General features: G+C 44.0%; 1 protein-coding gene across 1 annotated transcript in view; it reads left to right on the forward strand.

Moving 5' to 3' along the window:
• Positions 1-15497, forward strand: part of kiaa1549la (KIAA1549-like a) — a 260253-nt gene that overhangs the window by 232220 nt on the left and 12536 nt on the right. The window contains exon 21 of the mRNA XM_072271383.1: positions 9230-9363. Coding sequence (XP_072127484.1) covers positions 9230-9363 — 134 coding nt within the window. The remainder of the gene's footprint in view (positions 1-9229; positions 9364-15497) is intronic.

The raw sequence follows: 15497 nt of genomic DNA on the forward strand, positions 1-15497 counted from the left end.
TGTCTTCCCCATTTATTCTCAGCCTGCAAATAGGATTCTCCTTCTTTTTGGATATCACCATACATTCTGTCTTTTTGCAATTGATAGATAGACACATTGTTGCACTTTCTTCAACAACTATATCAATTAAGTTTTGTAGTTCTTCCTCTGTACTTGCAATTAACACAGTGTCATCTGCATATCTGAAATTATTGATGCTTTCACCGCCTTCTCGGGTTAGAGGAGTCTAAAACTAGAGGGCACACGTTTGAGGTGAGAAGGGAAAGATTTTAAGGTGACCTGAGGGGCAAGGTTTTCATGGAGAGGGTGCTGGAGAAATGGAGTGAATGGTGGAGGCAGGTACAATTACAACATCTGGACAGGTACATGGACAGGAAAGGTTCAGAGCAGGGGTTTCCATCTTGGGGTCCATGGCCCCTTCTTTAATGGTATCTGTCCATGGCATAAAGAAAGGTTGGGAACCGCTGGTTTAGAGGATGTGGGCCAAATGTGGGCAAATGGGACTAGCTCAGGTAGGTTGGCATGGACAAGTTGGGCCGAATGGCCTGTTTCCTTTGCTGTCTGACCTATCAGCCTTCACATGGTCTATATCCCTCCATTCCCTGCCTGTACATGTGCCTATCTAAATGCCTCTTAAAATTTGTTATTGTGTCTGCTTCTAACTCCATTACCCCTGGCTGTATGTTGCAAGCACCTGCCAATTGTGTAATAAACTTACATAAGAATATAAGAAATAGGAGCAGGAGTCGGCCATCTGGCCCGTCGAGCCTGCTCTGCCGTTAAATAGGATCATGGCTGCTCTAGCTATGGACTCCTCTCCACCTACCCGCCTTCTCCCCATTACCCTTAATTCCCCTACTATGCAAAAATCTATCCAACCTTAAATATATTTAATGAGTAGCCTACACTGCTTCATTAGCCAGAGAATTCCACAGATTCACCGTTCTTTGGGAAAAACAGTTCTTCCTCATTTCTGTCCTAAATTTACTCCTCCGAATCTTGAGACTTGTTCCATACATCTTCTTTAATCTTCCCTCTCTGACTTTCAATGTATGTCCTCAACTATTTGTACCACGGGAAAATCTCTGACTGTCTACTCTATCTGTGTCCTGCATAATGTTATAAACTTCTCTTGAGTCCCAAACACAAGCAAATCTGCAGCTGCTGGAAATCGAGAGCAACACAGCCGAAATGCTAGAGGAACTCAGCAGGTCAGGCAGCATCAGTGGAAATTAATAAATAGCTGATGTTTTGGGCTGAGACCCTTCATCAGGACTGGAAAGGAATAGGGGAAGACACCAAAATATAAAGGTTGGGGGAGGGAGTGGAGGCTAACTGGAGGTGATAGGTGAAGCCAGGCAGGTGGAAAAAGTAAAGGGCTGGAGAAGAAGGAATCTGATAGCAAAGGAGAGTGGACCATGAGAGAAAGTGAAGGAGGAAGGTCACCAGGGGAGGTGAAAGGTAGGTAATGAGAGAAGGTAAGAGCCCTGAGTGGGAAATAGAAGAAGATAGAAGGGAGAGGGATTTTTTTTTAACCAGAAGGGGAAATCAAATTTGATGCCATCAGGTTGGAAGCTACCCAGATGGAATATAAGGTGTTGCTCCCCCACCCTGAGGGTGGGCTCATCGTGGCCCAGGAGGCGGCCATGGACTGACATGTTGGAGCAGGAATGGGGACAGGAATTAAAAATGATTGGCTATTAAGTCTTCCCTCAGCCTCCGACACTCCAAAGATCACCCAAGTTTGTTCAACTTCTTCTTGTAACTAATACTCCCTAATCCTGGCAGCACTCTCTGCAAAGCCTTCACATCCATCTTGTAATCAGGTGACCAGACTGCATAGAGTACTCCAGGTCGGCACTGACCAAAGTTTTATACATCTGCAATATGACCTGCCAACTTTTATATTGGTATTGGTATTGGTATTGGTTTAATTGCTGTCACATATGCCAGTCATAGTCATAGTCATAGTCATACTTTATTGATCCCGGGGAAAATTGGTTTTCATTACAGTTGCACCATAAATAATTAACTAGTAATAAAACCATAAATAATTAAATAGTAATATGTAATTTATGCCAGGAAATAAGTCCAGGACCAGCCTATTGGCTCAGGGTGTCTGACCCTCCAAGGGAGGAGTTGTAAAGTTTGATGGCCACAGGCAGGAATGACTTCCTATGACGCTCAGTGTTGCATCTTGGTGGAATGAGTCTCTGGCTGAATGTACTCCCGTGCCCAACCTGTACATTATGTAGTGGATGGGAGACATTGTCCAAGATGGCATGCAACTTGGACAGCATCCTCTTTTCAGACACCACCGACAGAGAGTCCAGTTCCATCCCCACAACATCACTGGCCTTACGGATGAGTTTGTTGATTCTGTTGGTGTCTGCTACCCTCAGTCCGCTGCCCCAGCACACAACAGCAAACATGATTGCACTGGCCACCACAGACTCGTAGACCATCCTCAGCATCATCCGGAAGATGTTAAAGGACCTCAGTCTCCTCATGAAATAGAGACGGCTCAGACCCTTCTTGTAGACAGCCTCAGTGTTCTTAGACCAGTCCAGTTTATTGTCAATTCGAATCCCCAGGTATTTGTAATCCTCCACCATGTCCACACTGACCCCCTGGATGGAAACAGGGGTTGCCAGTGCCTTAGCCCTCCTCAGGTCCACCATCAGCTCCTTAGTCTTTTCACATTAAGCTGCAGATAATTCTGCTCACACCATGTGACGAAGTTTCTTGCATACTGTTCATACAGATCAAATCATTGTACAGTGCACTAATGTAGAACAATAACAGAATGGAGAATAAAGTGTAACAGCTACAGAAGCTCAGTACCCTGACTGATGAGGACAAGTATGCCATACACCTTCTTTACCGCCCCAGTTAATGGTTACTTGTTGCTTGATTAGTCAGGGCTTCAAATGTTGCAGCGAGAAGGCAGGGGAATAGGCTTCAGAGGGATAATAAGTCAACCAATGGCAGAGCAGACTCAGTGGGTCAAATAGCCTAATTATGCTCCTGTCTTGTGGACTTACTCAGAATGCTGGAGGAACTCAGCACATCAGGCAGCATCTACAGAGAGGAATAAACAGTTGATATTTTGGGCCAAAACCCTTCATCAGCATCTGCAGAATTTCTTGTGCTTATTATTAGTGGTCTGCTTTACTTTGGAAAGTGTCCCTGTGTGCATTGTAGATGGAAGGATGGAAAGAATTCACCTTCGGAACAAACTTTCTCTTTATTACAAGCTGACATCAATAAGGGAGTCACTTGTCCCAGAATGAATGCTCCTCGATCCAAAGTTTTCATTATTTTTATACTATTTCTAATCTACTTTCCCTCCACTACCTCTACCCTACATGCACTGTGTATACACAGTTTTGTAAAAGTATTCAGCCCCACAACTACTCTCACTTTCTAAACTTAAATATATTGAAGAAGGATTTTTTGAGCTAATCTACAAAACATTGTGCATCACGTCAAATCAAAAGAAAAATTATGAAATCTGTCAACAATTTACTAAAAATTAAAAACCAAAATTGTGAGGCTGGAAAAGTATTCATCTGCTTTGTAATTGCTCTGCTAACTTTCCTCAAGGTGCAATATATAATAGATTACCTTTCCAACTCACCCAATTTGTTGATGTAGAAAACTGGAATTTTCTATGAACTTGTTAGAATAAATAAACCTTTCTCTGTAATGTCCAACAGTATGGTAGATTTTCAACAGACCAAACCAAAATGAACACTGAAGAGCACTCAAGACAAGTCAGGGAAATGATAATAGAGAAGCACAAATCTGGGGAAGGGTACAAGAGCATCTCAAACATATCTATTGAACATATCTTTTTGCTCAATGGAGTCCATCATGAAAATGTGGAAAAAATACAAAACTATAGCCACACTGCAAACTTAGTTGCCGGAGAAGAATGGCACTTGTAAGAGAGGCTACTGTGACCCCTGCTGTTGAGTGAGCTGCAGAGTGGGCTGCAACTGGAGATGAAGTGCATGGTCCCATAATCCCTAAAGCCTTGCACAAAAAGGGTATTTATGGAAGAGTGGTAAGGACTTGGCTAAAGAAAAAGGCATATTGTTCCATATGGACCTGTGCAAAGTGTCACTTAGAAGATATTGTAAAGATGTGGAAGAAGGTCCTGTGGTTGGATGAGACTAAAATAGAACTCATTGGCCTCGACGTGGGGCGTAAATCTGATACTGTGCATCTGCCAGGTAACACCATCCCTACTGTAAAGCATGGTGGAGGTAGCATCATGTTATAATACTTTTCAGCAGCAGGGTCTGGAAATCTGGTCAGGATTGATGGGAATATGAATGCTGCTAAATACAGAAGGATCCTGGATAAAAATCTTCTAGCCTCTGAATGAAAGTTTAACTGGAAAGGAAGTTTGTCTTCCAACAGAAAAAAGGCCCAAAGTACACTGCCAGAGTACCATAGAGTGGCTTCAAATGTACAAAGTTGATGTCCCAGAGTAGCCCAGTCAATATTCTGACTTTAATCCAGTCAAGAATCTCTGGGAAGACCTCAAGATTGCTGTGCACCACCATTCCCCAACCAACCTAGCATAGCTTGAGAACTTTTAGAGATTTATCCAAGAAGACTAAGCCATTAGACATAATGGAATTAGGTCATTTGGCCCATCAAGTCTGCTCCACTTTTCAATCATGACCGATCCTTTCTTCCCACTCCCTGGCCTTCTCCCCATAACATTTGATGAGTGGCCAATCAAGAACCATTCAATCTCTGCTTTGCATGCACCCAGTGACCTGGCCTCCACAGCTGTCTGTGGTAAGAAACTCCACAAATTCACCACCCTCTGCATCCCTGTTTTGAAAGGGCACCCTTCTATCTTGAGGCTGTGCCTTCTTGTCCTGGACTCCCCCACCATGGGAAACATCCTTTCCACATTTACTCTGTCTAGGCCTTTCAACATTCAAAAGGTTTCAATGAGATCCCCCCTCATCCTTCTGAATTCCAGCAAGTACAGGCCCAGAGCTCTCAAACAATCTTCGTATGATAACCCTTTCATTACCAGAACCTCTGAAAACTCTCCAATGCCAGCATATCTTTTCTTAGATGAGGAGCCAAAACTGTTCAGAGTACTCAGGGTGAGGCTTCACCAGTGCCTTTTAAAGCCTCAGCATCTCATCCCTGCGCTTGTATTCATTACTGACTCAACCTGCAAGTTAACCTTTAGGGTGGTCTGCACAAAGGCTCCCAAGTCCCTTTGCATCTCAGGTTTTTGGATTTTCTCCCTGTTTAGAAAATAGTCGACACATATATTTGGATTTTCAGAAGGCCTTTGACAAGGTGCCACACGTGAATCTGCTCACCAAGTTAAGAGCCCATGGTATTTCAGGGAAGTTACTAACATGGCTAGAGCATTGACTGATTGTTAGGAGGCAGTGAGTGGGAATAAAAGGATCCTTTTCTGGTTGGCTGCCAGTGACTACTGGTGTTCTGCAGAGGTCAGTGTTGGGACTGCTTCTTTTTATGCTGCATATCAATAATTTAGATGATGGAATAGAAAGCTTTGTTGCCAAGTTTGAAGATTGGTGGAGGAGCAGGTAGCGTTGAGGAAACACGAAGGCTTCAGAGGGAATTAGACAGATTAGGAGAATGGGCAAGAAAGTGGCAAATGAACTACAATGTTGGAAAATGCATGGTCATCCAGTTTGGTGGAAGAAATATATGTAGACAATGTCCAGTGCATCCCCTTTATCTATCCTATTGCAGTCTCCTCAAAGAATTCCAAAAAGTTCATCAGTCAAGATTTTCCTTTAAGGAAACCATGCTGACTTTGTAACTATCTTGTCCTGTGTCACCAAGTACTCCATAACCTCACCTTAACAATTGACTCCATCATCTTCCTTACCACTGAGGCCAGGCTAACTGGTCTATAATTTCCTTTCTTCTGCCTCCCTCCTTTCTTAAAGAGTGGAGTGACATTTGTAATTTTCCAGTCCTCTGGAACCATGACAGAGTCCAATGATTCTTGAAAGATCATTACTAATGCCTCCACAATCTCTACCGCTGCCTCTTTAAGAACCCTAGGGTGCAGTTTATCTTGTCTGGGTGACTTATGCACCTTTAGGTCTTTCAGCTTTTTCAGCACTGTCTCCCTTGTAATAGTAACTGCACTCACTTCTCTTCCCTCGCACCCTTCAACACCTGGCACATTGCTAGTGCCTTCCACAGTGAAGACTGATTCAAAATACTCATTTGGTTCACCTGCCATCCCCTTATTATTTCTTTGGCCTCATTTTCTAGCAGGCCTATATCCACTCTTATCTCCCTTTCGTTCTTTATATACTTGAAAAAGCTTTTTTCCATCCACCCTTATATTGTTTGTTAGCTTGCTTTCATATTTCTTTTTTCCCTCCTAATGATTCCTTTATTTGCTTCCTGTAGGTTTTTAAAAGCTTCCTAATCCCCTAATCTTCCCACTAATTTTTGCCTTGTTGTATGCCTTCTCCTTTGCTTTTACATTAGCTTTAGCTTCCCTTGTCAGCCATGGTTTTACTATTTTGTCATTTGAGAATTTCTTTGTTTTTGCGATATATATATACCGCATCTTCCTCATTTTTCCCAGAAACTCAAGCCACTGCTGCTGTGCTGTTATCCCTGCCAGCGTCTCCTTCCAATTTACTTCGGCCAATTCCTCTCTCATACCTAATTTCCTTTACTCTACTGAAATGCTGCTACATCAGTCTTTATTTTCTCCCTATCAAATTTTAAGTTGAACTCAAATCATATTGTGATCACTGGTTCCCAAGGGTTCCTTTGCCTTAAACTCCCTAATCGCCTCCAGTTCATTACATAATACCAGGTCCAGTATAGCTGACCCCCTAGTAGGCTCACCAACAAACTGCTCTAAAAAGCTATCTCATAGCATTCAACAAATTCACTCTCTTGCGATCCATTACTAACCTGATTTTCCCATTCTACCTGCATGTTAAAATCTCCCATGACTATCATAACATTGCCCTTTTCACATACCTTTTCGATCTCCTGTTGTAATCTATGGTCCACATCCCAGCTATTGTTTGGAGGCCTGTACGTAACTGCCATCAGGGTCCTTATGCCTTTGTGATTTCTTAACTCAACCCACAAGGGGGATGGCCGCAGGGGTGCTTTGTGCTAGCTGCCTATTCCCCTTCCCATTCCTACACCTGACGGTTACCCAGCTACCTGCTTCCTGCAACTTAGGGTGACTACTTCTTGTAAATCTGATCGATTATCTCCTTACCTCCCGTACAAGCTGAGGGTCATCCAGCTGCTGCTTCAGACCCCGAACACGGCCTTCAAGGAACTGCAGCCGGATGCACTGCACACAGTTGTAGTTTCCTGGGAGACTCTGGGTCTCCCAGGACTCCAACATCTGGCATGAAGAACACAAAATGGCCATTTCAACTACACTAAGTACCCCTGACACAGTAGAAAAACAGGAAACTTAACTGAAACTTACCTGGACAACTTACCCAGAGCCAATGCCTCTTCTGAGCTGCTGATTGGGCCACCAGAATGCCCAGCCTGACTACTGCTTGTAAAAGCTGTGAGAGGTGGTACTGAGCAAAAACCTGCTAACATTTCAGCTTTTGAATTTTTAGTTTCTCATGCTGAACAATTTTTCCTGTTTCTTGGGGCTCTGCTGTGTAAAAAAGGAGCATGTGATTCACAAATAAAAATCCTCAGTTGAATTGATCAAAATCACTTAAGTGAACAAAGGTTTGGGGGCTGAATACCTTTACAAGGCACTGTAGAGTGAGATATTTATTCATTTATTTAGAGATAGAGTGTGGAACAGGCTCTTCCAGCCCTGTGAGCTGCACCACCCAGCACCCACCTATTTAATCCTACCCTACTCACAGGGCAATTTACAAAGACCAATTAACCTACTAAGCAGTACGATTTTGGACTGTGGGAGGAAACTGGAGCACCCGAAGGAAACCCATGCGTTCACGGGGAGAGCACCCTAATGTGAGCTGTGTGCAGTTCCGCTTTCACCTCATGTGTATGACAGCGAGCTTCCCTCCTGGAGTTTTATGAAGCTGTTGCTAGGCTCGTAACAGGGCATGAGTTCGCTATAGTTTACTTTAGCCTACAACTTGCGGCTTGGGCCAGTCAGTTATGAAGTGATTCACTTTGAAGGTTCAAACGAAGAGTTACAAGGTTCACTGAGTTAATGACAGGATTCTTAACAGTGTGGAGGAACAGAAGGACCTTGGGGTCCACGTCCATAAATCCCTCAAAATTGCCGCATAAGTTGATAGGATGGTTCATGGCCTTCATTAGTCAGGAGATTGAGTTCAAGAGCTATGAGATAATGATGCAACTCTATAAAACTCTGGTTAGAGCACACTTCAGTTCTTGTTGCTTCTTTATAGGAAGGATGTGGAAACTTTAGAGAAGGTGCAGAGGAGATTTACCCTGAGACCATGTCTTATGAGGATAGGTTGAGTGAGCTAGGGCTTTTCTCTGGAGGGAAGGAGGATGAGAGGTGACCTGGGAGAGGTGTACAAAATGATAAGAGGCATTGCTCGAGTTGACAGTCAGAGACTTTTTCCCAGGGAGAAATGGCTAATACAAGGAGACATAACTTTAAGGTAATAGCTGGAAAGTCCAGGGAGGATGTCAGAGAAAGGTGAGCGCATGGTACACCTTGTCAGAGACAGATACATTAGGGACATTTAAGAGGCTCTTTGAGAGACACATAGATGAATGAAAAATGAAGGGCCACGTGGGAGAGAAGAGTTAGATTGATCTTAGAGTAGGTCAAGGGTTAGGCCCTACATCATGGGCTGAAGGGCCTGTACTGTGCGGTACTGTTCAAGGTTCTATGATCCCATTATAGACTTTTACGACTTGGTATCAATCCAGTAGCAGACCCCTTATCTCTCTGCTACCTGCTCATCTCCACATCTCTCTTTGCTGTGCCACAGAACCAACAATTCACTATTCCCCACACAAACACAAGAGATTCTGCAGATGCTTGGAAATCCATAGTAATACACACAAAATGCTGGAGGAGCTCAATAGGTCAGGCAGCATCTATGGAAAGTAATAAAGAATCGACATTTCGGACCGAGACTTGATAAGTCTTCTGTTTCCTACTACGTGGTTATGATGTATACTTTGATACTGACCGTTTTTCTTTCAATCTCTGCTCTCCTCTCCTGGTCTCCGTGTCCCACGTCGGCAGTTCCACTTCGGAAAGCAGCAACAACACCCGAGTCGCCGAGGGCCACGGCTCTGACCGGTCGCAACATGAAGCTCCCTACGTGCCAATTTCCAAGTCTGCTGCCCCCGCAGATCAGGCGACTAGTCACTACTCAGGTGAGGACTGGCAGTCCAACCACAGGCTGTGCCTCATTAATCCTGGAGCCTTCCTCATGTAGTACCTGTTTCAACCCTGGGGCTCTGAAAACTGCATGACGACAGATAAAATGTGGCTACAGATGTGGTTTAGTTATTTTTTTCCGGAGTGATGAAGGCTGAGGGGAGAGCTGATAGAAGGTTATGTGAGCAGATCACCAGTAACCCCCTCCTGCCTATTGGAGATATTTACTGGGAGCATTGCAGACGAAGGGTCCAAAGCATTATTGAGGATCCTTACCACCCATTCCACAAACTTTTTGACCCACTACCATCAGGACTAGAACTGCCAGACTGGGTCACAGCTTCTTTCCTCAGGCTGTGAGACTAATGAATACCCTGCCACCACCGAAGTCCCCTCACTAGTACAGTGAGATGTTCACTGTTTCTCTGCACTGCACATAACCTGCATTTTCAATTATATTTTATTAACTTGTTTGTGGTAATATTGCTGTGTGTGATATCTGTATTGTGGGTGCACCATGGTCTGGAGGAACGTTTTCTCGTTTGGTTGTATGTATGCTCAAGGCGTTCCGGAGTTTGGAGTTCAATTCTGTAAGGAGTCAGGAAGATGGTACAGGAGCTTCAGGACCCTCACCACCAGGTTCAAGCCCAGTCATTACCCCTCATCCATCAGGCTCTTGAACCAGAAGGGATAACTACACTCAACTTCACTTGCCCCATTATTGAACTGTTCCCACAACTAATGGACTCACATTCAAGGACTCTTCATCGCATGTTCTCGATGTTTAATGCTTGTTTTTTTCCTATTATTATTTTTTTCTTTTGTATTTGCATAATTTGTTGTCTCTTGCGTATTGGTTGTCTGTCCGTCCTGTTGAGTGTGGTGTTTCATTGATTCTATTGTGTCGTTTGGATTGACTGTGCATGCTCACATGGAAATGAATCTCAAGATTGTATATGGTGATGTATACATATGTTGATAATAAATTTACTTTGAACTTTAATCCTTGAAATTTCATTTTCACACTTTGTCTTTTTTTGCACATTGATTGTTTGTCAGTCTTTGTACAGTTTTTCATAAATTCTATTAAATGTCTTTACTTTCCTGTAAATGTCTCAAAGAAAATGAATCAGGGTAGTAGTATATGTTAACTCATGTACTTCGGAAATAAATTTATTTTGACTTTGACCATCCTGTCATAGTCACCTCTGGAATATTTCATATCCCCTGAGAGGGCAGGTAAGGGCCTCAGGGCCTGATCCCTGACCGCGGTGTTGCATTTGGAACAGCCATGATTCAGGAGCAGGGTGAGTCACCCAGGGGTGGGAGTGTCACACCAATAGCCCCATGATGGCGGAGAGACCCTCTTTAGGGGGAATAACATCGCCAGTCCCTTAGCTTTTTTCTGCGGCACAGTTGCAGTGGAATCGGCCTCACGCAGGTCGGGGAGCGAGAGATTTAAAAATAGGAGCTTTCGCAGGATTCCAGCTTTTTTCAGTGGCATAGTCGCGATTTATTAACAAGGGCAAATAGAAATAAGACAGGGAAAAATGGAGTGGCCTTTGTGTGAGTGGACCAGTGTTAGAGTGAGTGGCTTTAGCTTATCAGGGTTGGGCGAGTTACATAATCTGGTAAGTTTCTTCTTCTTAATTCTTCTTCGTTCTTCATTCTTCATCTGTTAGTACATCACTAGAGTAGTGAGCATGGCTCCAGGGGTTGTGTTGTGTTGTTTATGTCAGATGTGGAAATTCTGGGAGACCTCCGGCCTCCGGGAAAACCACATCCGCACCAGGTACACCGAGCTGCAGCTCCTCAGAGAACGTGTTGAGAGATTGGAGCTGCAGCTCGCTGTACCTTAACCACAAAATACTCTGCAGATGCTGGGGTCATCTGCTGAGTTCTCCGAGCTCGGTGCACCTGGTGCGGATGTGGTTTTCCCGGAGGCTGGAGGTGAATTGGAGCCGAATTTGGCTCTTATGGGGAACTGAGGAGTTGGTGGACAGGAGCTACAGGGAGGTAGCCACCCCTAAGCTGCAGGAGGCAGGTATTATGGGTGACCGTCAGGAGAAGGAAGGGCAATATTCAGTCAGTACAGAGTACCCCTGTGGACGTTCCCCTCAATGATAAGTATAACATTTTAGATGCTGTTGAGGGATACGGCCTGCTGGGGTGGAGCCTCAGTGACAGGGTCTCTGGCAATGAGTCTGGCACTGTGGCTCAGGAGGGAAGGGGGAAGAAGAGGACTGCAGTAGTGATAGGAGATTCCATAGTTAGAGGAGTAGACAGGAGATTTTGTGGACACAATAGAGACTCCCAGAAGGTAAGTTGCCTCCCAGGTGCCAGGGTCAGGGTCAGGGACATCATGGATCGGGTCCATGACGTTCTAAAGGGGAGGAGTGAGCAGCCAGAAGTCTTGGTATATATTGGCACCGATGACATGGGTAGGAAAAGCGAGAAGGTCCTGAAGAGTGAATTTTGGGAGCTCGGTAGAAAGCTTTAAAGCAGGACCTCCAGGGTAGTAATCTTTGGATTGCTGCCTGTGCCACACACCAGTGAGGTTAAGAATAGGATGTTTTGGCAGATGAACGTGTGGCTGAAGAACTGGTGCAGCAGGAAGAGTTTCAGATTTCTAAATCATTGGCCTCTCTTCCGGGGAAGGTATGGCCTTACAAAAGGGGTGGGTTGCACCTAAATCCCAGGGAGACCAATATGCTTGTGAGCAGGTTTGCCACAGCTGTGAGGGAGGGTTTAAAATAATTTGGCAGGAGGATGGGAACCAGAGTGATAGGGTTGAGGATAGGGCTGTTCATTTACAAGCAGAGGTAGTGTGTAGTCAGACTGTCAGGAAGGACAGGCAGATGCTAGGGCAAAAGTGCTGTCAGTGGGATGAGTTGTAGTACCAAAGACCATAAGGGCCATAAAATATAGGAGCAGAATTAGGCCATTTAGCCCGTTTCATCATGGCTGAACCATTTTTCCTCTCAGCCCCAATCTCCTGCCTTCTCTCCATATCCGTTCATGCCCTGATCTACCAAAAATCTATCAACCTCTGCCTTAAATATACATAAGGACTTGGCCTCCACAGCCACCTGTGGCAATGAATTCTACATATTCACTGCTCTGTGGCTAAAGAAATTCCTCCTCACCTCTGTTCTAAAAGGATGGCTGTCTATTCTGAGGCTGTGTCCTCTGATCTTAGACTCTCCCGCCATAGGAATCATCCTTTTCACATCCACTCTATCAAGGCCTTTCATTTAGATTTCAAATAGATCACTGCTCATTGTTCTGAATTCTAGTACATACAGGCCCAGGACCATCAGCCGCTCTTCATATGACAAGCTATTTAATCCTGCAGTCACCTTCCTGAACCTCATTTGAACCCTTTCCAGTGTCAGCACATCCTTTCTTATATAAGAAGCTCAAACCTACTCACAATACTCCAAGTGAGGCCTCACCAGTGCTTTATAAAGCCTCAACATTCCATCCTTGCTTTTATGTTGTAGTCCTCTTGAAATGAATGCTAACATTGCATTTGGCTTCCTCACCAAAGACTCAACCTGCAAATAAACCTTTAGGGAATCCTGCACAAGGACTCCCAAGTCAGGGGACAGAGGTAAGTGCAGTTGTTATTACTATGGAGAACGTGCCTGGGAAACTGAAAGCTCTGAAGGTAGATAACTCACCTGGACCAGATAGACTACATCTCAGGGAACAGAACGTGGTAGCTGAAGAGATTGTGGAGGCATTAGTAATGATCTTTCAAGAATCACTAGATTCTAGGATGGTTTTGGAGGACTGGAAAATTGCAAATATTACTCCATGTTTTATGAAGGGATGGAGGGATGGAGGCAGAAGAAAGAAAATGATAGGACAGATAGTCTGATGCCAGTGGTCGGGAACATGTTGGAGTTGATTGTTACGGATGAGGTTTCGGGGTACTTAGAGGCAACTGGTAAAATAGGCTGTAGTCAGCATGGTTTCCTCAAAGGAAAATCTTGCTTAACAAATCTTTTGGAATTCTTTGAGGAAATAACAAGCAGGATAGGCAATGGAGAATTGGTGGATGCTGTTTACTTGGATTTTTGGAAGGCCTTTGACAAGGTGCCGCTCATGAGGCTGCTTAATAAGAGAAGAGCCCATGGAATTACAGGAAAGATACTAGCATTGGCTGATTAGCGGGAGGCAAAGAGTGGGATAGAGGGAGGCTTTTCTGGTTGGGTGCAGTGACTAGTGGTGGTCCGCAGAGGTTGCTGTGGGGACTGCTTCTTTTTACATTATATGTCAATGATTTGGATGATGGAATTGATGGCTTTGTGGCCAAGTTTACAGACAATACAAAGATAGTGGGAAGGGCAGGTAGTTTTGAGGCAGAAGGAATAAAAGCTTAGACTATTTTCTAAGTGGGGAGAAAATTCAAAATTCCAAGTTGCAAAGGAACTTGGGAGTCCTCTTCCTGGAATCCCTAAAGATTAACTTGCGGGTTGAGTCTGTGGTGAGGAAGGCAAATGCAATGTTAGCATTAATTTCGAGAGGTGTAGAATATAAAAGCAAGGATGTAATGTTAAGGTTTTATAAGAGACTGGTGAGGCATCACTTTGATTATTGTCAGCAGTTTTGGGCCCCTTATCTGAGAAACACGTGCTGATATTGGAGAGGGTTCAGAGGAGGTTCACGAGATTGATTCCGGGAATGAAAGGCTTATCGTATGAAAAGCGATTGATGACTCTGGGCATGGGTATGGTGCGTAGGCTGGTTGACAGAGGGAGACGGAGGGAGTGAGTTTCCAATGTTCCAAAGTGGCTCCCCTGCATTGTTTTGTAACTTCAGAAATTAGTTGAAGGAGAAAGAGCCCGAATAACGTCTCTACTTCATTTAGCTTGAGTGAAATGTTCACACGTGTCGTGGTGGCATAATGACATTCCTCTACTTCTTACATATAATCCGTAGTGAATTATGTAAACAGAAAGTGCTTCATCAAACAATATATTTACAATATTACTCAAACATTAAATACATATCACTCCTCCCTGCTTAGCTGCAAACTCCGACTCAATATAGAATGCATGGCAAATTCCAGTATGTAACATATTGTTCTCTAGTCATCTTATACCGTGTGTGTGTGTATATGTATGGGTGTGTGTATGTGTGTGAGTGTGTGTGTATTGGTGTGTGTGTATACTTGCACGCGTGTGTGTGTATATATATATATATATAGAGAGAGAGAGAGAGAGAGAGAGAGAGAGAGAGAGAGGGAGATATGTGTATGTGTGCGTGTGTGTGTGTGTATATATATAGAGAGAGAGAGAGAGAGAGAGATATGAGTGTGTGTCTGTGTGAGTGTGAGTGTGTGTGTGTGTATGCGTGTGTGTGTGTATGGGTGTATGTGTATGTATATACACACACACACACACACACATGTACACACACACTTACACACACACACACACACACACACATATATATATATATATATGAGTGTGTGTCTGTGTGAGTGTGAGTGTGTGTATGTATGTGCTCATGTGACTGTGTGTGAGTGTGTAAGTATGTGTGTGTGTGTGTATATATAGAGAGATATATATGAGTGTGTGTCTGTGTGAGTGTGTGTATGTTTGTGCACATGTGAGTGTGTGTGTGTGTGTGCGTGCATGTGTGTATGGGTGTATGTGTATATATATATATGTGTGTGTGTGTGTCTGTGTGTGTGTAAGTGTGTGTGTGTATATATATATATATATATATGAGTGTGTGTCTGTGAGTGTGAGTGTGTGTATGTGTGTGCACATGTGAGTGTGTGTGAGTGTGTAAGTGTGTGTGTGTGTATATATAGAGATATATATGAGTGTGTGTCAGTGTGAGTGTGTGTATGTGTGTGTGTGTGTGTTTGGAGAGGCATTGCTCTTGGCATTCTCTGTACGTGTTGGCATCCTGAATAGTTTATGGCAACCTGCTCCATCTGCTGACCTACCCCAGGCCACCAGACAAAGCTTCCAGTCAACCCCTTCACTTTGACCTCACCTAGATGACTGGCACGTTACTCCTCCAACACTTTAGGTCTTAGCTTGGATACAACTCTCAATCCCCACATAAGGCACTCCCCCCTTCAAGGGCAAATGCATCCTGGCACTGGCAA

This window comes from Mobula birostris, chromosome 11 (assembly GCF_030028105.1).
Source record: "Mobula birostris isolate sMobBir1 chromosome 11, sMobBir1.hap1, whole genome shotgun sequence".
NCBI classification, from domain to species: domain Eukaryota; kingdom Metazoa; phylum Chordata; class Chondrichthyes; order Myliobatiformes; family Myliobatidae; genus Mobula; species Mobula birostris.